The sequence below is a fragment of the Tilletiaria anomala genome (genome assembly GCF_000711695.1).
Source record: "Tilletiaria anomala UBC 951 chromosome Unknown K437scaffold_5, whole genome shotgun sequence".
Lineage (NCBI taxonomy): Eukaryota > Fungi > Basidiomycota > Exobasidiomycetes > Georgefischeriales > Tilletiariaceae > Tilletiaria > Tilletiaria anomala.
In genome coordinates, this window is record NW_013547017.1 from 34,627 (window position 1) to 61,771 (window position 27,145).

Below are 27,145 nucleotides of genomic sequence, written 5' to 3' on the forward strand. Positions count from 1 at the left end.
AGCGCAATGTGCGGCTGAGAGCGGAGTCATGAATGATGGAACTCGGCGACTAACGTTAGGGATCAATGACCTGATCGGCATCTTTGCAACGTTCACTTGTTTTTTAAAAGATTTTTTTGTTCTTCTTTGACAGGCGTCTCTCCAAACTCCGATGTCTTGGACATGCTTGGATCACGCGGGACCGCTGATCTTCTTCGTGGAATACTACGTTGGGAGCACCTGATAGCTGGTGAGCAAAGCAAGCACCTAAAGGAGAGGTGAAAGCAACAGATAAAATGCTTAGAAGTTCTTCCACCCGCCTCGCGCTCCGCGAATGCTGTCGCGGGGTCACTGGGGGCAGGGGGCGGCAGTTCGCTTCGGCGATGGTGACCAACCGCACCGCTTCCTCTTCGGCTGCTACTTCTCAGTCACACGACCCATCTACGCCATCCTCGTCAGCAGGCGCAAGTGGCGCGTCGTCCTCAGCAGCATGGATGCGACCGATACCGCCTGGTGTCGAACCGGCGTACGACGAGGCGCTCGCTTACCTCTCGCAGTACCAGCGTGAAAAGCGAGGACAGGTGGAAGGTCTCAAGAAGGAAGCAGTTTCTAGTAGGGGTAGCCCTGAAGCAGTGAATAACCTTCAGATGCAAATCGAGGAGCTCGAGATTGTTGCAGAACTTGACGATCCACAAGTCAGGTGGGACTTCGAAAATGGCAAGAGTGAGTCATTCTCATACGCTTATATGCTACGAGACACTGATGTTCTGTGCGCATTTGCATGTGCAGTTGACATGTCTCGTCCGGTCCACCGCTATTTGCGCGAACAGGCATGGCGCCGAGTATCCACTGCCTCGATGTCTGCCAACCCGTCACCGGCTGCTGAGGCCGGCCCTCTCAGAAAACTGACCGAGCGTTGCAAGCTCATGCGCGTCGTGCCGGACGTCGTGCCATATGTCACCCCTTCGGCGGATTTGCAAGTCTTCTTTGGCGAGGGCGCAGGATATGGCGACCATGGTGGAAACGGTGGAGAGGTGCTAGCTGGCGTCTTTCTTGATGCAGATGTGGTGTGTACATGCATTCCGTCGCAAACACGTCCTGAGGGGACTTGCTGACGCCCCCCCAAAAAAAACCCTCGTTAAAGACGCTGGAGAAACCTCGACTGGAAGCGACAGCATTCCACACCGATGAGCGACTCTACACTATCCTAATGGTCGATCCGGATTCCCCTGACGAATTTGAAGCGACTTTTCAGCCATACGCGCACTGGCTGCTCGAAGACGTTCCATTGAGTGCGACGCGCTCGTCGATCGATTACAACACGAGTGTGCGCGAGATCTTGCCGTATGTTCCTCCTCATCCTCAACGTGGAACGCCGTACCATCGCTACGTCACGCTCCTACTCACCGAGGCGCCGGAGGCGAACAGCTCAAATTCAGACGCAGCCCCAGCCCCCTCTACGCCTGTCTCTGAAGTCGCTCGACATGGCTTCAGCGTCAGCGAATATATGGCTCGTCGGAACCTCCATGTCGCCGGAATTCACTTCTGGCGCGAGGAATGGAAGCAAGGCCGTACAAGTGCAGCGGTGAAGAAGGTATACTCTGAAATCCTGAGTAAGTACAATTGCAAAGGGAGTTGGTTACTCTGCGCTTCCGCTAATCCAAATGCGCATAACACTTCTGCGACTGTGCTGCGCAGAACAACCCGAACCAACCTATGCCAAGCCGCTGAAGCCCGATCCTTACAAGGATGAGGTCGCAGGAGATGCGTCAAGCCGGTACTTTTCATCGCAGTAGGTTTTTAGCAGGCGAATGTAAGCTTTCAAGTTTATCAGGCAAAGCCCTTGTCATTTGCTGTCCAATCTCTATCTCGGCGAGGAAGTGGGTCTGGAACATCGAGGTCTCTCAATGGACACAACTGAAATGCACCAGCGTTGTACACATGCCTCTCCTTGGTAAACGCCTCGTGCAACGATTTGACAAACAAGTGACATCTTCGCCGCCAACTTTTCGCATGGCTGCCTCAGGCGCTCGGCACGGTGCCTAAGGGAGAAAGAGGACGCCTATCTGCTGATGAGCACTCTGACCTACTGAAAGCTTTACGGCGTGTTATTCTACCTTTGAAGCCTGTATTGTAGCGAACGAGAGCTGCTCTCGGGCCTTGACTCAGAAACCACCTCGCAAGAAGAAGAAAAATGAAAAAGACAGGATCTGCGGGGACAAGCGAGAGGCTTGTAGAGCGACCATCAGTCTTTATCAATGCCCGGACCACTCCGGCTGATTTGCGTTCCCAAATGGATATTCAGTCTGAGCGTGACCCAAAGCTTGCATGAAGTGCAGCGGACGAGCATAACGTTCGGACTGAGCAGTCTCTAATAGAGGAGTGATCCGAGAGCCCAGGTTGGAGTGGCGGCGGCGGCCATTTCGGGGTATCCATGCATATATTATGCATGTACATTTTTCTCGCTCGCACGCTTTGACTCTGGCCCATCGATGCTGGCGCCATCATCGCGATTCCAGCAGGTCGGTTGCTGGAGAACCGAGTATGTCCCTCTTTCTCTTCAGAGTCCAGATGCCACGTCATCCAATACGGTTGCGTTGCAGGCCACATTTGTACACGAAGCGTCGTTCCTTCGCGGTCTTGCGCTTATTTGGGGCAGTCACATTCATCGCTCATCGCTTGTAACTCCTCGCTCTCCACATCAGCGACTCATCGCACTTGGCAGCAAGCGACGGACCCGACGACCCGAGATGGCTTTCTCGGGCACGCGGCGGCAACATCTGGGGACCTTCACGTCGGACTCGTTACCGATCGCCGCGAGACACGACGGTATGCAGAGGTCAGTGCTCTGAAAAAGTTCATCTCGGAGTTCAGCACATCAGCGCTCCACATCCTCGCCGGCCACTGCATACTGCCGCCGGTCGATCGCGTCACTGCTTCCCTTGCTGCATGAAAGTCGCCACATTCTCAGACGCGTTCCTGCTCCGCATTTCTGCTGAAGCAAGGCAGTGGGTGAGAGGCAGAGTGTGTGAGAAGATAATAATAATCTCACCACCTCAGACACGGCTCCCCCCGCACGGGCTCAGCCTGTGATGCCGTCCCTGTTCTTTCTTTTCACGGGGCAGTTCATTTTCTCTCATCCCATCTTTTCACAGCGCGCGCTGTGCCAGCTGGTGCCCCCCCCACTGCCACTGCCCCCGCCACTGCTACCCCCACAGGCGCTTGATCTCCCCAACGCAGCACACAGCAAGCCGCTAGATCAATCATATCGACTTCTGCAATATCCAGCCGGACTCAAAGCCACTCTCAAGGTCAGCTGCAGGACATTGGCTTGGGAACTCTGCTTCTTGAAGTCTGATCGACCTTCCTTCCACCTCGCGAGCACACGCGCGGGAGAGCGGACGAGCTCTGCGACGAGGGAACGGTCACAGACGGCAGCTACTTCGTGTCACTACCTTTTTGTTAACGCTTGCGGGACACAGCCACGGGTGAGTGAGCGTCGATGCGTTTCTCCGACCTGCTCGACACGTCTCTCACGAGCCCAGTGTTGGGACGATGCGACATGGCGGATGGATTTCAGTGAGAAGAACATGGAACGGTCCAGTGGTTCAGATTTGTGTCGGTATGAAGGGACATTCGGCAGCATGGGTCGAAACCATCCTGCACAGCATAGGGCAACATAGAGCAGAAAGAGAGGGTTTCTGGGCAGAGAACTTGTCAAATGCGAAGCGAAAATCCTTCTGGTTCGGCTGACCTGAGTCATTATCTGATTTTTTTATGCGTCTCATGTTCAAATTGTTGTCTTGTGTCGCCTTCGCAGGCATCTTGCCTTGGAAGCCAAAAGTAGCTGCTGGGCGGCTTGGCCACCGATAAACCCAACTTACCCTTCACGGATGCACGGAACCGCGTCTGCGGTATGTCACTCGCTTGATAGAGCCGTGAATGACCCGTTTCATCACTGCTGCATCCCTGACCAGGGTGCTCAATTGCACGGAGCTCTGAGGCACCGTGTCCTACGCTCGCACAGCCGGCACTGCAACATCCGCCGTAAGCTTATTCCAGCCCACATTCTTTGGCGACCCTCGGCCTACATGCCACATGTGTGTCAGCAGGGCTGACCCTAGCAAACTCACGTAAAAAGCCTGAGTGGCGGTCTGCACATGTCGCTGGGACGGATCAACACAATGACTTCCATCGCCGAGCAACCGCGCATGTCGGTTTCTTCCGTCTCCGCATCCAATACTTTAATCTCCGGAAGTGACGCGCTTATCAATGAGGGTGGCGCAGGCACCGGAGCTGGCTCAAGTGGAGCGCGTAGCAGACTTTCCAAGCTGCTCAGTGCGGCCCGCACGAGCTCATCCGTGCGCGAACGTAAGCAAAGCGGGCACCATTACCAACGCTCACAACCAAACTACCCGTTCTCGGCCGCGGCAAAGAGCTTCCATCGACCCTTCTTGACCTCTGCTTCTGCGTCCGCGGGATCATGCGTCAGCGAAGGCCCCGCGAGTCCGTGCCAGAGTAACATGGGTAGGCATGACGCTGGTGGACTCGGCGGCAGCGGCGCTGGCGACGCTGCCAGCTGTAGTCGTAGTGCAACGCGGCTCGGCTTGGGCCTAGCTACAGGCGGGTGGAGCCAGTCTGCTGGCGCAGCCGCGAGGCAAGATCCACATAACGCGTACTACATTCAGCATCGCGGACTCAATTCCCCTTCGTCATACCCAGCCAAGGAGACCGAATCGGGTACACATGGTCTTGGACTGGGGCTCGGCTTAGGGCTTGGACTCAACACGTCCTTGCGCCAAGGGGCAGAGTCACAATTGCTTGACCCTTCCGGGGCGAATCCGGCGGTCAAGTCTCTTGCTCGGCAGCTTGAATTACGCTTCAAGTCGAACTTTGTCTCTGGTTACGGTATCAGGAGCGACGCTGGTCCTGTGTTGCCTCCGGTCTCCTCGGGGGGCATCGGGATCAGTAATCTGGCGGGCAGCGCAGCAGCAGGTGTACACAGCCGTATACAGCATCCATGGGGCGAGGTACCAGGCCTCGAGCGCGTCGACCCCATCTTCCCCACCTCTCATCAGCACCAGCCTCTGACAATTCCCACGCGGAATCGCGTATATCTCCGTCCGGGCGACTCAGGCACGCTTAACCTGCCCACTGCTTCCAGGTCTGTGTCCGGCTCGACACAGCCGTTAGACAAACAGTTTGAGGGCAAGCTGCTGCACTCGATCGCTCGCAAAGAACCGCCATCCTTCCTCGGTTCGCTATCGTCTGGCACGCCCATATTAGCCACGGCGCAGCCCACCTATATGCACACCACTCCGCGCGCTTTAGAGTTTGGAGATGCACTTCCCTCTGCGTATTCGCATGCTCGACCGCAACTCGGCAACAGTAGGGGAGGTGGTGGAGGAGGCGCCAACACTGGCGGGAGCGGAGCGGGAGGAATTCCAGCCGTCATGAGAAGTGATGATGCACCCACCGCTCTCACCAGCGCACATAGCCTTCCCCGCTCGGCAACTTTTGGCTATCCGAGCGGCAGCAGCAGTGGGAATGCCGGCGCCACGGAGCAGAGAACGGCGATGGCGGGGAAGGAGCGGCAGGCCGGTCTGAATACGGCTGCTTCTTCGACAGCTACCTCGCCTGCTACGGCGACTACAGCGACTTTCAATAGCCATTCATACCGGCGTTTCCGCAGGGGACGGCGGGAGTCTGCGGGTCTAGCGACAGACGCGGGCTACGACTCGACGGCCAGCGCGAGCAGGGATTACTGGGATAATATCACGCCGCAAACCTCCGTTAGCAGTCTCCGCAGTCACCCGAGCGCCCGAGCGCTCGGAACTTCGCACACCAAAAGCACCTCCCTCGGCTCCGCTACGTCTGGCTTAGCGCGTGATCCGGGCGGGATGGTGGCTGCGGGCTCGCTGCATTACATTCCCACCGGCGCAGCATCAAAAGCATTTACTAGCACGTCTTATGCAGCATCGCGCTCCGAATCCGGATCTAGACCACCCACTGCGAGCTCCATCTCAAGCGTCAACGAACTCGCTTCAGGCGCACTTTCACTTCAGCATCAGCAACTGCGCCAGCAACAACTTGTGAACAAGGCTTGCGCATGGAGTCAACGTAGCGACGGACTGTCCCGATTCGCTTCGCGTCCTGCAATTGCTGGACTCATCAGTCGTCCGCCAGCTTTGTCGCCCGTCGCTCCCAGTACATCGAGTGTCGCAAACGCTCACAGCCCGGAGAATGCGCCGCAGTCACATTCAAGCTTTTCACCGCATTTGCACTTCCGCTCTCACTCGCAACAATATGGCAGTGGCATCTTCGCCAATATCGAAACAGGACAAGACGATCAAGTCAGTCCCGCGGAACGTGCACAGCGTAACTTTTTGCTGTTGCAGCAAATGCACCTTGTCAAATCGGAGCGCACTGACCAATACCCTGCAACGGGTGGCCTGTTCGAGACAGAGGGGAGCTGCCAGGCAATCTTCTTACCCAAACCTCGCTTGCACAGCTCGCTTGTTTCCACTTGTGGCATGGTGTCTGCACAGCAGCAGGGCTCGGTTGGCTCGAGAGACGCGGTGACAAAAAGTACAGCTGCGTTCGAGAGGAACAGATGCTTGCCAAGTCGAGGAGCCTCGCTCTACAAGACTAGATCATCACCCGAGCTACGTCAACAAGCTGAAGCGCAAAATGTTAATAGCTCAGCGACGAGCACGTATAACCCGCACATCAACGTAGTGCCCATTCCTGAGGGCGATCCCAGCACGCGCACACGGGAGTCGATCAAAGCATCGGGCTTTGATCGCGAAGACTTTCTGTTGCACCATCAGGCCGAGCTCGCAAAGCTAGATATGCCACAGCGGGACAGGGCGGGAGCCGCTTCGAGAGGCAGCGTCGGCTCGGCCAGGCCTTTCTTCCACCATCGTCCACCTCCTCCGCCACCTGCTCTGCAGTCGACACGCCTCAGACAGCGATCTCACGCGCATTCAGCCAGCGATAGCCAAGCGGTGAATCGCTCATCGCTTCGCAATCGCTTTGGACCCTTCAGTTCTGTTCAGTCCCGACCAAATGGTGAAGAGTTGCGATCGTCGATGCTGGATGGCCAAGATGTGCACTCAATTACGAGACCCCGCATAGCACCACCCGCGGAGACTACTATGCTCTTCTTCGATCACGTCATCCTCAACGAGCCCACAGATGCAGACCTGGACGTCGCTACGGTGCTGGAGCAAGGGCGCAAGCTCGATTGTGAGCGCGCTAAATGGCGCAGAGAGTTTGCGAACGGGCTCGGTCGCCCGAAATGTCGTGAGCGCTCCAGGTCGGCGGCGGCGTCAACCTACCGCAACAGCGCCAGCATAGAAGCAATGTTGGCGTACGAGACGCTGCGGAAGTCTCACTTCCGCGAGCATGGACACCAGTTCTCATTCGACGACAAGGAACTGGATCCTCGCAGCGGCGCTCTCGTAACCAATCGCTCGGATGGGCATCTGTTACTCCACGACCGGAGGCACGCTTCCAGCGCGCCTATTCGGGGAGCGAAGAGTCATGGAGACCTCAGGCAGGCGAACATGCGCTCGTCTACGCCAAGCCCAACTATTACAAGCTGCGGGCCGTTCATGATGAGCAAGCCTCGTGCGCTGTCTCGGAGTCAGGATTGCAGCATGACGGCGAAAGATGGAAAGAGTTTTTGGTCAGCATCCAGCGGGTTCTTCAAAAAGGTACGTCATTAGAGAGAATGATGAAACGCATCTCGTTGTTCATGTTTCGATTCTTCTGGCAGAAACGCCCAGAGATGCGTCAAAGGTCGCAAACGATTCACACCGACGGGTGGCGTGGCAGTCAATTGTGGGAGAATACAGTCCGGGCAGCCGAGCCGAAACATATTGGTGCCAACCTGCGCACCAGCGGCGCGATCTCCCCTGTCGCAGGCGGACGGATCGTCATAGACGAGCCCGTTCTCATTGCCCCGCAGCACTTGTTGGCTCCTGTCGCGCGCAAGGATGCTAATTCAAGCCCTGGAGTGCGGGGTGCTGCGCTCTTCCAAATCTCTTCCCTCTACGCAGAGTCACATCCAGCACCTCCAGTGGCAGATCAACGCGAAGAGCAGTCTGGTGTCGCTATTTCTACCCCATCGGTAGGTAGCGATGCCATCTTCCATGAGAAGCTCCCGGTTGCATCTTCTGTGCGGCAGCCTACGCGCGCCGGCTATCACCGCCCCACTAATAAGCAAGAATTGAAGGTGATGCTGCGCAGGCATCACAGCCCTCCAACAAACCCCATGTTCCCATCACTTGAGCGCAGCGCTACCAGTGGCAGTACCCCGATCGCAGCTGTCCAACCCCCAGAACGAACGAGCAGTCTCCGGCGGAAGAGGAAGACTTCGATGTCCGACATGAGAACGGTAACACCAACGTCCACCGGCTCTCCAATCCTCACGCTCCAGAAGATCGCTCCCGACTTGCAGGCTACGCTAGAGAATTCCCCTACCATGAACAGCGTGGACTTACCCTCGTGGGATGGCAAAGGTTCACTACCTGTCCCCCTTCGCAGGAGCAGGAAACCTGGCAATGTCTCTTCAGATGACACCTCTAGCGTGACCTATCCTGCTCCGATACGCGTTTCACGGACCACTGAGCCCTTCGAGATATGTTCTCAAGAAGCTGCAGCACCCTTCCAGACACCGACTTTGGAGCGTGTCGGTACTATCAATTACTTCGGATGCGACAGCGATGATCATCAGCCACCTTCGAAGCCAGTAGCAGCCATGCAGGTGGATTCTAGCGTAAGGCAAGAGCCGCCCGTACCGATTCTTTCGCCGGTAAACGCTAAGTTTCCGGCTAACTCTCAGCAAACTGCACCGCTCATTGCGCTGGGCAAAACAGCCTTCCCTTTGATGGTTCAGGTCGCCAACAATCATGAGCAGGCATATCGGCGATCTGTTTATAGTGCTCGCAGTGTAGACGACGCGTGGACAACCTCTTCCGCTTCGTCTTTCCAGGAAGGACCTTCAAGGCAGAATGAGGTTTGGAACCTCACTGCCGACGTCGGAGACGACGACTTTGAGGGACTGTTCTTCAAGGGTCAGAACACATGCGATCGAAGCGGTGCTGAGCAGCTACCGGCTAGCAACACCTTCAATGCCAACTCACAAACATCTTCACGTCGGCGCTTGAGCGGCAGCAGTCGGCGTTCGTTGGCTGGTAAGGAACATGCAGTACCTTCTCCGCTCCCCATACTCAAAAACTCTGAGACCAAGCCTCACTTCCTTACGACCTCCTGTGCACGAAGGACGTCGGACACTGTAGATAAGTAAGTGCTCATATCTGAAGCGTATATGATTCAGATTCTAATGTGATCAATTTGCGCTATTCAGACTGTTCAAGCATCATATGGCAGGTGATGACAGTGGCCACAGCTCCGACGAAGGCACTTGGAGATTGTTACGAGTCGGTCAAGTAGCCCAGGTCAAGCCGGAGCAGCCTCACGCTGGTATCAGTGCTGTTGTATTCCCCATTGAAGACGCCGACGCTACGCCCGTCATCAAGCAAAAGGGGCCACATTCTACGGCCGAATCATTAAAGAAAAGATCAGCCAGACTGGAGCCTCCTAGTGAAAATACTTTCCGTACTAGCATCGCCACTACAGATTCAGGGGAAGGGATGTCGGGCCTTCTTCGAGGTTCTTGGCCGAACCCGCCGGATGTCAAGGTCCCTTAGCCTCAAAGTGAAGATCGCTTGGGCGCCTCGACTACCAATAACGGGTCCATGATCATATACCATAGCTTACAATTCCGCTAATCAGCATTCCTTTCTCGCTTCGCTGGTTCTATGCATCTTGTTTTCCATTGTGTGCAAGTGTAATCAATCTCGAGAGAAACCCCTGCATTCTCTTTGCAATCAGACTTGAGCTCTAGAACATTAGTGTTCAATTTTTTCCATCCGAGGGAAGCGACGATTCAGACGCATACCCAAACGATAGTGTGGTGAATTCTTTGGGATTCACCGAAACGATGCGTGACTACACATGCTATTGAGCTATTGTTGTAGGACCGCAGCGACTGTGTTCAAGATAGTCTGGCTGTGAGATGAAAGCAACCTTCCCGGCTGCTCAATCGCATCATCGAGGACAGCATCGAGAAGGCGGCGCAGCTGGTTGCAGAGAACTCCGATTCTAGCATCGGCTCTGACCCGGACGTAAGTGACCGAACCGTGTGCTGATGATTTTACCTCGAGGCCACCTTTGAAGTGATCAAATACCACTTGCCCAGCGCTGAGAAGCAGCAAGCCCAACAAAGGAGCTTCATTTGCCTCCCTTGCAAAGACTTTGTTCTGACCGCCACTTGCACTTTTCTGGAAGACGGACAAGTAGCTAGACTTGAACTCAGTTGCAGCAAAAAGCGTGGAGGCAGGGTGCAAGAATATCCGGCCAAGGTCGCCGCTTGCATCGAAAAACTTGACGGCTTTCGCCTCGTGATCTCGCTGGATGGTGCCTGCAATTCCTTGGTCAAATTTGGCATTTGGCATTGCGATGCGTACGACCGACGGCCAAAGACCTGCTGCGATCACAGATTTGATGAGCTCTTGGTTGTCGGCATGAATGTCCCATTCGGTTGCTGGGCCTCTGATGTCGGTGATTGCTGCAACCACGTCGCGTGGAATGAAGCCAATTTCGTGTAGGTGCTGGGCCAGGTCGGAGCGGTTGCTGAGGACCTCGCGCAGCGCAGATTGGGAGATGTAATTCTAGAGGTGTCTTTGTCAGCTGCGCGTCTATGAAAATAAAATCCGCAACGCTTACCTCTTCGCAGAATGAGCGGACGGCCGATGCAGGCGCTCCTTCTCCACGCAGCTTACGCCATGCTTCAAAAGCGTTCGTGTTACACAGGAAGTCACTAGACGTTCCTCCTGAAAACTTGGCTCGTGCTCTGAACATAGCTGCTCGTCAGAAGACATGAAATGCTGGTGATCAACAGTTGATCCACTCACTTGCTCGCTTTCTCTCGCTCTTCAAATGGGGCAGTAAAAAGTGGCTTTCCGGACATCATGGCTGCAATGGTTAAGGCAGGCGACAGGCAGCCCAAAACCCCACCCAAGATCAAAATCTTTCCTAGGCGCAGGTCCAGCGGCAACCTCGACTAAACGGGAAGATCAGCGCTGTTTCGAGAACTGTGCTCACAGCCGCACTCACAAGATGGAGACCGAGAGGCGTCAGCTTTCCACGGAACGCTTCAGAAGGTTGCATTGCCCCAGCTTCGATCAGGTTCTTGAGAGCCGCTTCCATCGCTGTGACCTCCGGCGGGTCCAGTGCCCGCAATAGGTAAGCTTTGACGTCTTCGTCTTCGCGCATAGCCTTCACTTGCAGGAATAGATTTTCTAGTGGGACTCTGCGGATCTCCGGAGTCTGCTGCAAGGCCATCTTGCGCTCTTCTGTAAAGCGAGAAAAGAGCTTGAAGCACTCTCCCTCTCTTGTTCGGCCCGCACGCCCCCTTCTTTGTTTACAAGCTGCCCGACTTGCCCAGACTTCCAGCAGCCGAGACAGACCGGACTGCGCGTCGAAGCGCTGTTCTTTGACCTTGCCAGTGTCGATAACATAAGATATCTCGGGAACTGGAGGGGGCACGTGTGTGAGCAACATCATCTCAATTCTACGACAGACTTGCGCTCACTGGTGATGGAGGTCTCTGCCACGTTGGTTGCAACGACGATTTTCCTACGTGTTTTGTCTTGTGGTTCAAATACCTTACGCTGCTCTTGGGGAGAAAGGTTGGCGTGCAGCGGCAATACGTTGATCCGGCCACGTACGTGGCTCTTGATGGCATCCATGGCTTGCCTAAGAAAAGGACAGATATTTCTTAGTGTGTTGCAAACTACGAGACACGATACGATGAGGCAGACCCATTACGCACCGAATCTCGCCGAAGCCGCTGCAGAAGACCAAAATCGCTCCGCCGACTCCCTTCTGGGACTTGCCCTGAGCCTCTTCCAGCTCAGCTCTATCCACAACCATCCGCGCACATGCTCCAATGAGATCATAGTCTGTCCACTCCTGGCGCGAGATTTGCTCCACAGCTCTGATCTCGCCCTCCTGCAAGGCTGAATCAAGGAGACTGGCGCGCATCCCATGCTTCTGCTCTTCAGTTACGTTCTCTGTTCTACCCCTCCGTCCGCCGTCCGGTCTGTAGCCGCTGAACTTAATGACATCCTCCAGGTAGAAGTCTTGAACAGGAAATGTACGTCCAGGGATGTTCAAGCAAGGCGCACCTCCAAAGTAGCAAGCGAACGAATCCTTGAGAGTTCAAAGATGCTGTCAGCTTGGAAAATGTTTACGCAAAACCCAACTCTTTTCTCACCTGTTGAATCGTTGCGCTCATCAGGATGATCTTGATTCTGGTGTTGCGCTTGAGTACTTCGCGCAGCTCAAGCAGCAAAAAGTCGCTGTCGACACTGCGTTCGTGCACTTCGTCCACCATAATATGGGTGATGTCCCTGAGGTCTCTGTCACCTCCGCTACTAAGCCGACGCAGGAGCACTCCAGTGGTGGTAAACAGCAAGCGGCATTCACGGCTTGCCTTTCTTTCACCGCGGATTGCGTAGCCTACCACTCCCAGCACCGAGGATGACGAATCGAGCTTCTCGCCCCTCTCGGCCGCAACACGCGCGGCGACGCCCATGGCTGAGACACGCCTAGGCTGCGTGACGATTATATTGCACTCGCTCCCTTTCCCTTCTTCGATGCATTGATCGAGGATGAACTGAGGGCACTGTGTCGTCTTTCCGCAACCTGTCTCGCCAGCGACAATGACGACGCGATCCGTGCCGAGAACGTCCAGCAGACGATGCCGAAATGCCCAAGCTGGGAGACTTTCGCGAACTTCTCTAAATGGCTGGTACCCAACTGACGAGCGCCACTGTTCTTGCTGCTTCAGTAGCAGCGTATCTACTTTGGGATTCTTGGCTATGGTACTGTGACGCATATGAGCTGGTCTTCCCTGTAGCGGTTTCTTCTTCTGCATGCGCAGTGTTTCGGTAGTACTTGCGATGCCGTCATCGACCGCCGGCACGGGCTTGCGCGGCAGCAGACCTGCCATGACCTCGTTCAGCGGTGGTGGTTGGTCAATCATAGATGCCGATATCTGTTCAAGCATCTCCACTAGCAGGAGGATCACATTGCCTTGCCCAGTCTGCATCGCCTCGAGTAGGTCGCCCCTCGCATTGGGACCCCGAAAGCCTTCATATAGCGCCTTCGTGAGCGCGAGGCGCAGAAATACTGGCAGAGTGCGGGAGATGATGAAAAACGTTGGCAGCGGGATATTGTCGTTATCGCCTTCTTTCCAGCTAGCAGGGTAGCGACTAGCCGGGTGGAACACTACGCGCATACGAATGTCGTCCATTGACTTGCCCGTAAGGATGGAAATATCGAATGGACGATATAGATCCATTCCGATTACATCGTCACCAGCCACTGGAGTAGGCCATTCGCTTTCCTTTACGGCCACGACGCGCTCATCGCCAAGGATCGCTTGCACGGCGACTTTCTCGTCCAGCAAAAGTTGGCGCCGCTCCTCAGTGTCCTCCTTTGTCGAGCGCACCATGGCATATGTAGCGTCCATGACGCCGTGTGCGCTCCAAGGACCATTGGATCCGACAGCGGATTGGTTGTCCCAACCCGCAAGCCTGCGAAGCAGCATGTCCAGCAGAATCGCTTGTCGCCAAGCCTTAGGCCAACGCGCCTGCAAGTCGGTGTCCTTTTCAGCATCCTGCATGCTCTTCGCGACGCTCTCCACTGCGTTTCGCGGTAGCCCGACCATTTTGACCAGGCGATCCAGCATCCAACGAAGGTTCAGGTCGCCCGCATTTGTTCCGCCACCGTCGCCAGAGGTAATGGACGTGACGAACTCCTCTCGTCTGGCCTGGCCATTCGCCTTTGCATTAAAGCCAGGTGGAAGGTCTTCCTCCGGTGTGTAGACCAGCAGATACTCAAGAGCCGCATCGATGTCCGATTGAGTAGCTACGGCTGCTAGCAGCGCAGCTGGTGCATTCTCCAAGGCTGCGAACGATCCAGACGCCAGACGCAAGCGTGCATTGGCTACCCATCGCGCGGCACTGAGCGCGTAGCCTTTCCTAAAGCCGAGTTTCTGCAACTCAGAGAGAAGTCCGGCGTCGGGCTCAGCCTCTGTCGCTGCGGGATCAGGTTGGCCATTCTTAGCCCTGACATCGGGGGTCGAGGTCCTTGACGCTACAGGCGAGGGAGTTCCTGCGGCCGCCACTGCCGCCAAGGGAAACATCTCAAACCCCTTTTTGACGGTAGATTCAATCAACTCTCTGAGTCTAGCAGGCAAGTATAGCTCTTTTGCGTCTGCCCAGATCTGGCTCATCTTCCCTTTTCCCGCATGGACACCATTACCGCCGCCAGCACTGGCGGCAGCAAGAGAAGCAGCAGTTTCATGATCACCTCGCTCGATAGCTTGTCGCACAGCATTGTGTTGCGCGCGCGCCTTTTCGCGCTCTGAGCGTGCGGCATCGCGTTTCGCCTGTGCTTCGAAAGGGTCTTCTGACCATAGAAAGTCAATGTCTCTTGGTGATCGCTTGGCAGTGTTGTTGCTTGGATCCGAAGCGCCGAGCGCCGACGAGCCGGAGGCTTGGTTCGAAGATGGCTTGCCACTGCTGTACTTTGACGATCCGCTGCTGCTGTGCTTGTCTTTGAATGCGGATAGGTGCAGCCAGTACTCTCTCGGACCGGCTGGAAGAATACGGTGCATGGGCAGATTAGAATATAGCTGAGAAAAAAGTTGAGATTCCATAAGCGCTTGGAACGTTAAGATACAAATTCTTATTGCTTCGGACTACACCAGAACTCACCCTGAATAAGGCATATGTCGCGACCCAATGCTTAGCATGCAGAGCAGTCTCGGCAAAGACCTTAAGCTCGGGGTGTAGTCGCTCGTCATTCGGTGTCATCCGCACGGTAAAAGGCTCGGACAAATTCTGCTTGTTTATTTTGCGAAGAATAACCGTGGCCGTATATGCTGACGCCACGGAGTCAGGGACAGCACTTGTAGAGCTCGAAAGGACGGTGAATGGCGAATTGATTGGCAACACCTTACCAGCTTCAACTCCCAAAGTAGCGTTGAGTGTCGCTTCGTCCACCTGATCGGCGCCCTCTAATGAGGGGTCTTCCCCTTCCTCCTTTGCTTTGCCTCTCTTGGTACTTTCATTTCCCTTTGCCGTCTCTTTGTTTTTTTGTAACTTGGTGTTTGCCCCGACCCAGGTTGCGACGACATGAGGCGGCAGCTTTCGCACCTCAATCGAGGGCTTCTCCCAGCCTTCCTTGTTGAGCTTTTGAATTTTCTCATAGAGAAGATTCAAAGGTGCCTTGGAACCGGGTGGGAACAGATGCACTGGCGGATCGCGTTCACGTTCGCCATTGGGGAATTCTGCGGCTACGATGGTTGTGTTCGAAGAGGCAGTAGCACTGCCATTGGAATGAGCATCGCCGTTTCCGCTACCCCTCGATCCTTGGCTCCGCTCGGCTCCCGACTGGCCCGTCTTGGCACCTTGACGTCCCTCTTTGGTATACGACGGTGGCGGCTTGGCAACGTCCTTGTTCTTCACCCAGTCAGGCAACGGCGACGCTTTCGAGGAAGTTGCGCCAGACGACTTGATCGCCGGATTCTTCTTCCGGGGTGCCATGCTGCAAGACAAAGGTGAGCGGCACAAAGCGATAAAACGCTGATGGATGAAGCCAGCCGCTTGCCTTGGCGAGCGTGTAATTCCCTCGTTATCGGTTTTGAGCCCCTGCTGGAATGCAGGTCCACCTTGTTGCTTCTTTCAAGTGCAATGGGAGAGCGACGATTGTGGTCAGCGGATAGCTCCAAAGCTTGACATCTTTGTACCGAGTCCCGAGTTCCATGTTCCGCAGCGGGCGTTGCGGGGCGTGGGGGGAGCTGGGGATCAGCACGGCTATAACAGGCAATCTCGTCGCTGGATGCTGCACAATGGATAAGTGCCGCCCAGGCTCGACACCTTGGATGGAAGTCTTGGACTCGACTCCTGGCTTACATGGTCCACACTTTATCCCCTCCCTTCTCTGCCACCACCTTGTCCTGCTCTCCTGTGCAGAGCGGTCGGTTACGAGAAGCAGACTTAACAGCCAAGCAGATAAAGCTTAGAAAAGCGCAGAGTGCGCCTCATCGGGATCCACCATGCTGCAACGAACGCTTCTCCGGTCAGCTACCTCCTCCTCTGCTGCATCTTCCATTGCTTGCTCATCGAAGGCACCGGTCCTTCGGCGACAAGCGCTTGGAATGAAGGCCGCCCATATTATTTCAGCTCGTTCTCTAGCGACATCATCGCGCGTCATGAGTAACGCTACATCCTCGTCCTCGACTAATGCGACCTCGCTCGTGCCACCCCCATCCCCACTGCCGCTACAGGCTCCAAATGCACAGCAGGAGCAACATGCATTCGACAAAGCCTGTCAGGATGTGCAGGCTTGGTTCGACAGTCCTCGCTTCAAGGGAATCAAGGTGCGTGTGAGCGGAAGCATATCCTGTCTGACAAAGATCCTAACTCTTTAACTCTTCCCTTGCGCCTTCTGTCGAACAGCGGCCATATGGCCCAGCCGACGTCGTGTCGAAACGAGGAACCATGCCTGTACAACCACCACAATCCTCGCTCCTCGCAGACAAGCTCTTTTCTATCCTATCCAAGCACGCCGCTGAAGGTACACCTTGTCACACTATGGGCGCCATCGATCCTGTGCAACAATCACAAATGGCATACCATCAAGAAGTCGTCTACGTTTCTGGATGGGCGTGCTCGTCGGTGTTGACGACCTGCAACAACGAGGTTGGCCCCGACCTGGCCGACTACCCTTACACCACTGTACCTAATCAGGTGCAGCGACTATTCAAGGCACAGCTTCACCATGACCGGAAGCACTGGGATGAGCGATGCAGCCTCAGCAAGCAGGAGCGTGAAACGACCCCCTGGGTCGACTACCTCAAACCGATCATTGCAGATGCCGATACGGGTCATGGTGGACTCAGCACCGTGCTTCGTCTGGCCAAGCTCTTCGCCGAACACGGTGCGGCTGCGATCCATCTCGAGGACCAGTTGCACGGCGGTAAGAAGTGCGGTCATCAGGCTGGCAAAGTTCTCGTTCCCATCTCAGAGCATGTCAACCGCCTGACTGCCACGCGTCTCGCTTGGGATGTGCTAGGTGTTTCCAACCTCGTCATCGCGCGCACAGACTCGGAGAGTGCCAAGCTCATCTCTTCGAACATCGACTACAGGGACCACGCGTTCATCAAGGGCGCCTACAATCTGCCCGCAGGGACTTTGAGTCTCGCAGAGGCGCTGGCGCACGCAGAGGCAAGCGGGAAAACCGGCGCGGAGGTCGATGCGGTCGAAAAAGCGTGGATGGACCAGTGCGAGCTCGTCACGTTTGACGAGGCGGTGGCCCTTCACAATGTCGGCAACGAGTCGGGTATTCAGGAATACAAGCAGCGGATCGCATCCTCCGATGTTGCCGTGTCCAATCTTAACGCACGCACCGTCGCAGCGGAGGTCTTTGGAGGCGAGAAGGGTGTACCGAACTGGTGCTGGAACCTACCGCGTACCAAGGAGGGATACTACCACTTCAAGGGTGGCGTCGAGGCCGCCATCACTCGCGTCAAGGTCTTTGCGCCATACAGCGACATGCTCTGGCTGGAGACCAAGATACCAGACCTTAAGCAAGCGCAAGGCTTTGCAGCTGACATCCACAAGGACTTCCCCGGCAAGTGGCTCGTGTACAACCTCTCGCCCTCGTTCAATTGGTCCGCACACGGCTTCTCCGACGCAGACCTCAAAAATTTTGTCTGGGATCTTGCCAAGAGCGGCTTTGTCCTGCAGCTCATCTCGCTTGCTGGGCTGCACTCTGGCGCGACGATCACTGCCGAGCTCAGCAAGGCGTTCAAGACGGACGGCATGCTAGCGTATGTCAACCTGATCCAGAGGAAGGAAAAGGAGGTTGGCACGGATGTGCTCAAGCATCAGGCTTGGAGCGGCGCCGCGTACACTGACCGCATGCTCCAGACAATCAGCAGCGGTACCTCGGGGACCAGTGCTATGGGCAGTGACAGCACCGAACACTCATTCTGAGCACTCCGGGCGGAAACTGTATTATAGTCGTTTGCGACAGTCCAAAGCGTCCATCGCGTAATATCCAGCTTGTCACGCCCTCTGCCTTCACAGCCGCTCGTCTCCCCAAGTCGCCCAATGCGGCTCCAGAAGCATTGCCGGCCGTCACCATCCTCCTCGAAAGCACCTTTGGCGGTCATGGGGCCTTGTATGACGGTGCTCCCGACGATCGCATCGGCGGTGACGGCTCCGCAATCCTTTACAGTTGTATCTGAGTATCAGGCGGCTTGCATGGCCGAGTCTGATGCAGACTCGTGTTTGAGGAAGCGCGTAGCATGTTCACTGGTCGTTGAGACCAGTCAAGAGGCGGGTGAGCTGATGGATGTACCGAGTGGAGCCTCGGCTTCCTTTGTTGTTTGCCCTGTACTCTGGTCTGTCGCTGCTCCCCGTTTCCCTGGAGCCTCTACCTTCTGGCTTGAGACCCAAGGTGCCACGCACTTCGACCGCTTTTCCTCCCAGATACTCGCATGCGGTTTCTGTCCAACCTGATAACGACTGGCTAGCGGTGGGAGTCCTCTAGCGTGCCGAGCCAGTCATCTCGCGTGCCACCTTTGCTGTGCTGGTGGCCCCATCGCTGGCGAGACCACTCTCCTGCATCTCGGCTTTCAATAGCCCGAACGGCACACTTGGGACGTGCGCACTTGTGCACGAGACGAATTCGCTGCTGAGCTGCTTTCTCGCATGAACGCGGACATCTCTTTTGCGGATGCCAAAAGGTCTTTTTACAAGAGCCCAGCACTCATCAGGTGACCTTCGAAGTCGGTCGCGCAGTTTCTATACTGAAGAGCCTTGTAATGTAATGCCAGAAGAAAGTGCAATACAAATCCATGCTTTGCTTTGCTAGTAGTGGCACTGCTAGCATTTGCGTTGGACGAAACTTCGATCTTCGCTCGCACTACATCATCCTCTGCGTATGTCGGACTCGGCAGGTCTATATGACACGAATGCCTTTTCTCCTCTTGTGCATGTGTGGCAATGACGGACGAGCGGTACAAGGAAGATGTGCCTTATAACCGACCGGAATGGCCAAGATTGGTTGCCATTCAGCAGGCAACCCTCCTCGCTATTGCTCAGCTCTGGTGCCGCAAAATGGAATAGAGAGCTGTAAGACACTTTGGACCAAGGGGACATGGTTTGTGCCAATGAGCTGAAACGCTTCAACTTTTGGAATTGCGATCGACGCCATCTTGCCTTGCTTTCGCGGATTGCTGAAGGTGACTTCCAAAGTAAATCTTCTGTTTGTCAATGCGAGGGTGACGATGCATTGTCAGGATAGAGAAGTGAGAATGCACACGTGGGAGACATACATCGAGATGAAAGGTAGATTAATGGCTTGATTGGGGGGTGCGCCACAGTTTGCCGCAGCTCCTTGTGCGATACGTCATTGTGCATATCACCCTGCGCCACGAAGAACTGCTCATCCCTTTTGGCATAGACACGAACGACCCTCAATAAATTGAGCTGGTTCGCTTCTTTGGCATTACGAAGTGGCATGGCCACCCATCCGCATGCTCGCTCCCTTCTCAAGCTCTAGTAGGACTTCAGATTACTTTTTTCTATTCTACACCAGCGGCGACTATGTCGAACGCAACTCGAGCGTATCGTCAAGTCGACGTGGGACTTCGCCCCACCCTCCTTGCACAAAAGTGCATGACGAGAATGTGCACCCTGGAACGCACATCACATGTGTCGCACACCGGCGGCCGGAGAACGAAGACGCGTCATACTAGCGTATCAAAGCGGACGGGCGGGCGATTTTTAGTCGCGCTCTAAACAAAAAGACATGCCCCTTTGAGGGCTACTTTGTGACTCAAGCAGATGCCTTGCCGGTGGTCTTTCCGAGGTCCGTCATGACGTCCTTCGGCTCTACCTTGCCCTCGATAATCTGCTGCACGTCAGCTTTGATCTGGGTCCAGTCCTTGAACAGCCTATATGGGCTTCATGGGCGGCGAACGGAAACATTTAATCAGCACTTCTTTTCTAAAACGAAGGGCTGACGCTCGTATGGCGGTGCGATTGTCAGCGATGCAAATGGACTCACTAGCCCTTGTTGTCGCAGTACTTTCCAAGGTCATTGTCCTTCTTGTCTTTGACAAAGAGGACATCCGCGTGCTGCGCAGCGGACATGTCCGAAATTCCGTCGCCAGCGAAGAAGAGCGTCGGTCGTTGTTCGAGCTCCCGGTACGGCTTGATGGACAGGCTCTTGTCGTGGCCGTAGTGGCTGAGAACGTGTGCAGGAGTTGAAGCTCGCTCGTCAGCATGTCATCCAATAGATTCCAGTCGGAAGAAGACCCTCGGTACCCACTTTTCCGGGTGCCTGTATACGATCTCCCAGGTGTTGCCCTTTCCCTCGGGATCAGTGAACATGACTTCGTTGGAGATGACGTCAATCTTGTCTGCCTCCTCTTGTCCGATCAGGTTGGAGAAAATGGCGCGAATAATGGGAGTCATACCAGAGGAGACGACAATAATAGGGATATTGTTTCCCTTGGCAAAGGAGTGGAACTCTTTGAACCCAGGGTCGAGGGTGACATCTACAGCCGCCAACAAGTTTAGCCAAAAGGGAATCAGAAGGCACAAAAGCCAGCCCAACAGTCCTTCGATTACATGCTGGGGGAAAGCTCACCTCGTCGGACCAGCTCTTTCATCTCATCAAAGGGCTTGTGTACAGACTCAATCATCTGCTTGAAGCCCTCGCGGTAAGAGACCTCCTCGCTGACGATCTTCTCGTTGATCTTTCTCCTCTCTATGTAGCCCATACCGCACGTGTCGACCATGTGGTCATTGGAATCCTGCAAGGGTTATGTGCGAGAGAGGCAAGCATGCGTATTGTCAGGTCGCTTGCGCGCCGAGTAACATGCCAATACGCAAACCTTACAAGGAGAGTGATGGTGCCATCGAAGTCTGTAAGGAATACGTACCTGCAGGTAAAAGTGGAGAGGTCAACGATTGGCTTCAGCAGCACAGCAGAACGAATAGGGAATTCGATTGTTTTTGAGCTTTAATGCCCAACATAATGTAGCGAGAATAGCCCCAGCTGCAGTACAGCCCGACCGGTGTCCGTCTTGGGAAAGAGTAAAATGACACGGAAGACTCACTTGGCGTCGGCGTATTTGAGGTGGGACATGGTGGGCGACGTGGTCGAGGGCGGCGATGGTTCGCCCAAGGACAAGGGTGCAGGGGTTGGGTGGCGCGTGTGGTAGGAAAGGGGCCAGGCAAGTTTACAATGCAAAGAAACTGAAGGTGAAGGTGCCTGTATATATAAAGGCCGGACAATCTTCGTCGGTGGGAGGATGATGATCGAAATTCGACGACACTCGCACACCTTCAACTCTCTCACATCCTCTGCGAGCGCGAGGTCGTGATTGGTTTGATCTTCGGGACAAGGGTTTGCGATCGCGTCGATCACTTCGCTGCCCATGCGGGCTGCGTGCTGGTACCGACCGCTGCACTTATCCGCTGGCACTCTAACTCTCGTACGAGAGATGACACAGTTCGTGGCTCGTGCTGCGTGCACTGTTATCTCTCCCCAAACGCAGTCCCTCCAAAATTCACCGGATTTCACTTCATTTCACTTGACTCACTGAAGTTCGATCGAGCACCGTGCGCGCAAGGAGACCAACTTCTCTCACAGCACCGAATCTGGGGGTCCTTTTGCAACTCCTGGGCGCAATGTACGCGCGAAGAGGGCCGATGACGCTCGCCTTCCGCAGCGTGCAGCGTGCAGCCAGCAGTACCATGCTGGCATCCGCCGCTGTGACATTGAAGCAAGATGGCGGCTTCTTTTAATGTGAACTTTCAGAGTCGAGCGTCATCGAGCGCTGAGGCTTTCGCATTGCTTTCAAAAGAACCTTCGAGAATCGAGGTCGGTTCATAAGCAATATACAGCATACATGCCAGGTCGTCAGCGCATCATTCCATAGCTTCACGATCCCATGTTGTCGTCAATGCCAGTCAGTATGATACAGTGAGAAGAACAAACAGCAGCGAGGAGGGTAGGCAAATGCGCGGGAAGGCACCCTCCAGGCAAGGGCGAATGTGGGGTGACGATGCAGCTAGGCGGCACGAAACCCTGCGCGTCTGTACTCCCAGTAGCGTGTACGCATCGGATCGGCAATTTTGATACGTTTGATGATCTACCGCGCATCATTGGAGAAGCGCAACAAAAAGCTGCATCAGCGAAAAACTGCCGGTTTGGGTTGAACTCCATGCGTTGGGCGGCGCTTCTCACCTCTTCTGCCTCCGCTATCAGTCGTCGCGAACGAGTAGGACCGCAGGTGGTGAGTTCCAGCTCTGCCGAGTCGAGAAGCCATTCGAGCGCGAGTGGTACATCCTGGCCTCGCGCTTCTGGGACTTCTGGGATCAATGAGTGCGCAAATGCGTCCACCTCCTTTCGTATCTGTGTCGCTAGCTCCCGCCTCGCAGACGGCTGGCATGATCCGTCGGTGGACCCTCCAGGGGATCCATCGGAGAAGAGACGCTGCACAATTCCTCGTAGATAGTTCCAAGCGCTGCAGTTGTTTCTCGCGATGCGCAACTTCGACTGAACGTACTCGACTTCGCTGAGGACCATCCGCACCTCCGGTTCTAGCGCCGCCGCGTCTGGTGCTGCTGCTGCCGGTGTTGATGACGCTATTGTATCGTCGCTCGCGGCTCTGCCCGAGGCGAAGAGCGTAAAGAAGCGATGGTTCCATGCGCTGTTGTTCCGCAGGTCCGCGTCCAGCAGCATCTCTACATACGCCAGCTCGCCCGCCCAGACCGACCGGGCTGTCGCTCTCCGAATGGCCGTCATACTGCCGGAAACTGCTTCCTGCGCGGCATCATATCCTCTTTTGTCCGGAAGACCGCCAAAGTGGCACAGCACCCATTGCCTGTACGCCCAAGTATGATAGTTTTTGGCATCTTGGCTGAGCGTTTGCGCAACAAAGTACAGCTCGCGCGCTGCTGCTTGCTTCCACTCTTCCTCCTCCGCTTGGGCAGCTGTTGATGGCTGCGCGTCTGCTGTATGCGTGGCGTGCGACACAGCGACACACTTGCTCAACTCCGCAACGACCACTTTGCGATGTTGCCAGACTTGATAGTTTTTCATATTTTCCTTCGCTAGGACGTCCATAAAGTCTAGTTCCTGCGCCAGCCGTTCCCTCAATGAGGTCGAAAGTGGCAAAACGAACGCATCGTCAGTCATCGGCGCTTGGTGTGCTTCCGACTCCGAGAGCAGTATCCGCGCGCGAAAGGCCCATAAGCTGTAATTGGATGGATTGAGTCGAATCAGGTGCGTCGTCAGCGCCAGCGCCCGCGCGCTGTATTCAGGCTTAAGCGTGAGCGCTCGAAAGAGGTCCATCGCTTTGGAGTCTGTTAGACGTGCGATAATTTTCACAGGGAGCAGCAAGTCAATAGCGCATCCGGCTTGCGGCACCGGGTCTTCCTGTTCCCGCTCACACTTGGGATCATACAAGATTGGACAAAGCGGTGAATCGCACTCCTGCTGATAGACAGGGCTGAGGTCAGCCCAGAGCGGGCTGCTGGCATCGAAAGGCGGCTGCGTGTCCACCATGATCGCAAAGGCCGCAACAGAAGCGCACGCTTCTTTCTATCCTCTGCAATGCGGCGTCAATCGAGGAATGTGTCCTAGGGGCAACGACGCTACTCCACGCCAGCCAGGGCTTGACACGGATGGGCCTTCGTTGCAAGGCGCCTTTCGCTTTCTTTATATCCTGAAACCTGAATTCAAGGCTCCATAACACAGCCTTGCAAGCAAGTCGAAGCCGCCAGCGCGGAGAGCGCTCCTCTTTTTAATATAGCTTCAATGGGCACGTATGGCGTGCATACCCTAAAGATGTGCACAAGGGGAAATGCACGAAGGCAATTAGAATGAGCAGCAGGCTTGCAGACGAGGCAACGGTGTAACCCTTCGCAAGCGGCGAGAAGTTGCGAGGAGAGATCGCGCTCGCCGTGGCGCGGCATTCGGTGCAATGAGATTCTGGCACGATCACATTACATAAGGACAATGCCCTGAGCATATCTGTCAAGTCTTGCCGTTTATTTCTATTCCTCCTTGTGACGAGCTGTTCTTTACGTTGTAATAATCCACCAACGCAGCGCAACACGAACCGATGGGCATGAGCGACGAACTCGGGAATAACAACATGGAGGCACGATATGTGTACTCTGGGTTACCGCCAGACTGTGAAGGCGCGATGCGCTGCTGTCGACGTATATTGAGTGGTTGGCTGTGCGCGTCAGCAATTTCACATTCTGTGTTCATCCGCATCAGCAAGACAAAGTGGTTGGTGCATTCATTTGCTGTTCTCTGTGCTGACGTTGTCGATAGCCCCACAATCGACATCCTGCCGTTTGGTTGGTTGTTGGCATCACGCCGCGTGCGATCGCCCGTAAGCATGGCAGGGATAAAAAGTCGGGACTGTGCTGAACGTGAACAGCCGAGCGAATATACCCCTAAGCGCTGCAGCCGGACTACTCGAGGATAGTCTGGGCCTCCAGGGCACACTAGGTTCAGCAAGACTGCATTTGATGGCGGTCGATATGCCGCTCTCGAGTCTCAAAGGGTTGGCGCCGGACTGCAAGCCACCCTGAGTCATTCTGCTTTGCTCCAAGTGGAACCTGTAAAACAGTGGTACTAGGCTGACGGGGGAAGTGACTCATGATTACAAGCAACCCTAATTCCGTGAGAGGTTTAGAATCCGATAGCGGCGCCGTGCAACGATTTGACGTCGGGGCCGTGGGCCGAGCGGCTTGGCTTGAAAGGTTCCCGGAATGTTGCCCACTGGAGCACTGCTGATGTATGGGATGTGACTCAGCGCGCAACGCTCATCAGTCGTGCGAAAGCCGACGCTGAGACGTGACTCAGCTCTCACTTCCACGATCGCAGGCCCTGCAAGAAGCCGAGAGGCGGCAAGGAACAGGAGCAGCTAGGTTGGGGACTCGTCGCTTGTGCCATTGGATTGATTGAATTCGGCGCTCGCAAAGGTTGCAAGCCTCTTTCGGGGAACCAAATCCACCGATCCGCAGCCGCGAACCTACGTTCGAGTCAGCTGCGCACCGTCAAGCTGAAGCGCAAAGGGAACGTGTTATGACCAACAACATGAACAAAGTCATCAAAGACTATCAGCTACAACAGCGCAGTTTTCCTGGCCTTCTCTTGCTACGCATTGTTAAAAAAATCGCTGAGCATAATGAAGACTGACTGAGCATTAATGTGGAAACCGTCTATTTAATCAAGCTCGTCGTTGAAGACTGACCTGACCCTTCACCTACCCTCCTCCCTCAGTCACTCATCTTCTCACTCTCTATCCACAGCGCACTTGCACTGCAACAAGCTAAGCACCAGTCACCATACTGCACTCAACCTTGCTCGAATCAAGCACCCAACCCGCGTCATTCACCATGGTCTCCCCTGATTACGCCAGCTCCAACCTGTCTGCCGAGACCCTCGTCTCGCCTACGAAGTTCAACAAGTCCGCCTCGCTCGCCCGCAGCGATCCCGCCGCCGGCCTAGCTATGATCCAGTCCATGTATGGTATGGGCAGCTCGCTCGCTTTCCCTGTTCCCAAGGGCATGAGTAAGGCGTCCAAGTCGGACAAGGAGAACCAGGGCAAGCTCCCGCGCTACTCGCCCAGCTCCTCTTCCGTCAGCTCGTCCAGCTCGACGTCTACCAAGTCAGATGAAAAGAGCATCTCCCTCTCCGCGGAGGACTTTATGCGGATGTATGGCGTCAGCGGTATGCAGATGGAAGGAAGCAATGTCAACTCGCTGACGGGCTCTGCGCGCAAGTTCACCACCACCAAACGCCCGACTGCGTCTGCTGATTCGGTCTCCAAGAAGCAGCAAGCCGCTAAATTGAGCCAAGAGCAACTGCAATACCGCTACGGATTCAACAGCGGCTTCGCCTTTGTCGTACCCAAGTTCAACACAGACGAGTCTAACGAGGGCGCGGAACAATCTCCCAAGCCCAAGGCATCCAGTCGCGGCTTCTCGAGCCTGTTCGGTCTCCGGAAAACTTAAGCACCGCTCTGTCTACACGGCCTTTCATCTTTCAAAACCATACCCTCCACTGTCGTCTTAGGACCAACACAGGCGCCTTGTCAACTTCGCTCACGGTCGCCACACCCACTTGATAGTGGCACACGTACACGTGAACCCCCGAACCGTCTGTGATAACAGCACAAGCGCGTGCGCCTCCGCCAGGTGGCATCAATTCCAAAGTGTCAACCGCAAGCGGCTCATCGCACACTTCGATTGACACTACCTCTGCAACCACCATGGCATGCCATCTCCCTCACGTCTCTCTCTTTGGCTCGAGCTCAAGCAGGCCAGCACTACTCCGGTCTGGGCTGCTCACTGCTCGCTAAAGGCTACGATCTCTGGGAGCGGCTCCCGACTATCTTGCACGCTTTCAGCATCCGCAGATCTATCGATTGCGCACACTGCAAAGCCGCAAATTGTCATTGACGGCCACCACCACCATTATCCAAAAATACTACTTCTCACTTTCCTTCTTTCCTTTAGCTTCTGCTTTGTTTGGACTCTGTCGTTGTCTTTGATTTCATGACTCAGTCTCCTTGTAATCAGTGGAAGCTGCGATCGATGACCTTGAACACATAAAATATCTACTCTGCTTTTCCCTTTGCTTGTGCGCCCTTCCGGCGTGCTCGTCATCGTAATAGAGTTCCCCCTTGTTTATTCCGGGCAAGTATCCGCGTCAGCAAGGAATGCGAAATGTACAATACAGTCTAAGTGGTGCGAGAGATGTGAGATGGTGAATGAATGCTCCTGCCGTCCGTCCAAAGGTAAAGCAGCTCGTTTGTTTGATGTGTTTGCGTAATCTACATGTGTAACTCGAGTGACAAGATAGTATACATTGCAAAGTGCATGTACGCGCTGGCAGTTATACCTTGACGCTAGAATGCAGAATCGTGAGAACTGAAGCAAGGCCCTTTTATTGGTGCGAGAAATGCAGGATGCCAGGT

At 55.1% G+C, this 27,145-nt stretch overlaps 7 protein-coding genes across 7 annotated transcripts; 4 read left to right on the plus strand and 3 right to left on the minus strand.

Annotated features, from left to right (window-relative positions):
- Positions 1–362: 362 nt before the first annotated feature.
- K437DRAFT_277322 (PEBP-like protein) lies at positions 363–1,775 on the plus strand (the record flags this gene model as incomplete). Its single annotated transcript, XM_013390296.1, has 5 exons — positions 363–702; positions 769–821; positions 867–1,046; positions 1,124–1,592; positions 1,678–1,775. The coding sequence occupies 5 exons, from the start codon at positions 363–365 to the stop codon at positions 1,773–1,775; spliced, it is 1,140 nt and encodes a 379-aa protein (XP_013245750.1).
- Positions 1,776–3,941: 2,166 nt separating this feature from the next.
- On the plus strand, positions 3,942–9,854 carry K437DRAFT_132085 (uncharacterized protein). The gene is made up of 3 exons (XM_013390297.1): positions 3,942–7,697; positions 7,760–9,288; positions 9,353–9,854. The coding sequence occupies exons 1-3, from the start codon at positions 4,140–4,142 to the stop codon at positions 9,693–9,695; spliced, it is 5,430 nt and encodes a 1,809-aa protein (XP_013245751.1). The 5' UTR covers positions 3,942–4,139; the 3' UTR covers positions 9,696–9,854.
- Positions 9,775–15,748, minus strand: K437DRAFT_253531 (P-loop containing nucleoside triphosphate hydrolase protein). Its single transcript, XM_013390298.1, has 8 exons — positions 14,835–15,748; positions 12,326–14,752; positions 11,882–12,261; positions 11,642–11,805; positions 11,164–11,582; positions 10,962–11,110; positions 10,774–10,900; positions 9,775–10,718 (listed from the first exon to the last, which is right to left on the minus strand). The coding sequence occupies exons 1-8, from the start codon at positions 15,663–15,665 to the stop codon at positions 10,014–10,016; spliced, it is 5,202 nt and encodes a 1,733-aa protein (XP_013245752.1). The 5' UTR covers positions 15,666–15,748; the 3' UTR covers positions 9,775–10,013.
- Positions 15,749–15,986: 238 nt separating this feature from the next.
- Positions 15,987–18,187, plus strand: K437DRAFT_253534 (putative isocitrate lyase). The gene is made up of 2 exons (XM_013390299.1): positions 15,987–16,501; positions 16,581–18,187. Exons 1-2 carry the CDS (start codon positions 16,334–16,336, stop codon positions 18,117–18,119), a joined length of 1,707 nt encoding a protein of 568 aa, XP_013245753.1. The 5' UTR covers positions 15,987–16,333; the 3' UTR covers positions 18,120–18,187.
- Positions 18,188–19,706: 1,519 nt separating this feature from the next.
- Positions 19,707–21,470, minus strand: K437DRAFT_253535 (uncharacterized protein). The gene is made up of 6 exons (XM_013390300.1): positions 21,257–21,470; positions 21,037–21,079; positions 20,785–20,950; positions 20,464–20,692; positions 20,200–20,379; positions 19,707–20,095 (listed from the first exon to the last, which is right to left on the minus strand). The coding sequence occupies exons 1-6, from the start codon at positions 21,283–21,285 to the stop codon at positions 19,969–19,971; spliced, it is 774 nt and encodes a 257-aa protein (XP_013245754.1). The 5' UTR covers positions 21,286–21,470; the 3' UTR covers positions 19,707–19,968.
- Positions 21,471–22,037: 567 nt separating this feature from the next.
- K437DRAFT_271974 (protein prenylyltransferase) lies at positions 22,038–23,994 on the minus strand. Its single transcript, XM_013390301.1, has 3 exons — positions 23,598–23,994; positions 22,390–23,510; positions 22,038–22,294 (listed from the first exon to the last, which is right to left on the minus strand). The coding sequence occupies exons 1-3, from the start codon at positions 23,710–23,712 to the stop codon at positions 22,214–22,216; spliced, it is 1,317 nt and encodes a 438-aa protein (XP_013245755.1). The 5' UTR covers positions 23,713–23,994; the 3' UTR covers positions 22,038–22,213.
- A 1,225-nt stretch (positions 23,995–25,219) lies between these two features.
- On the plus strand, positions 25,220–26,311 carry K437DRAFT_132258 (uncharacterized protein). Its single transcript, XM_013390302.1, has 2 exons — positions 25,220–25,329; positions 25,476–26,311. Exon 2 carries the CDS (start codon positions 25,563–25,565, stop codon positions 26,178–26,180), a length of 618 nt encoding a protein of 205 aa, XP_013245756.1. The 5' UTR covers positions 25,220–25,329; positions 25,476–25,562; the 3' UTR covers positions 26,181–26,311.
- Positions 26,312–27,145: the final 834 nt, after the last annotated feature.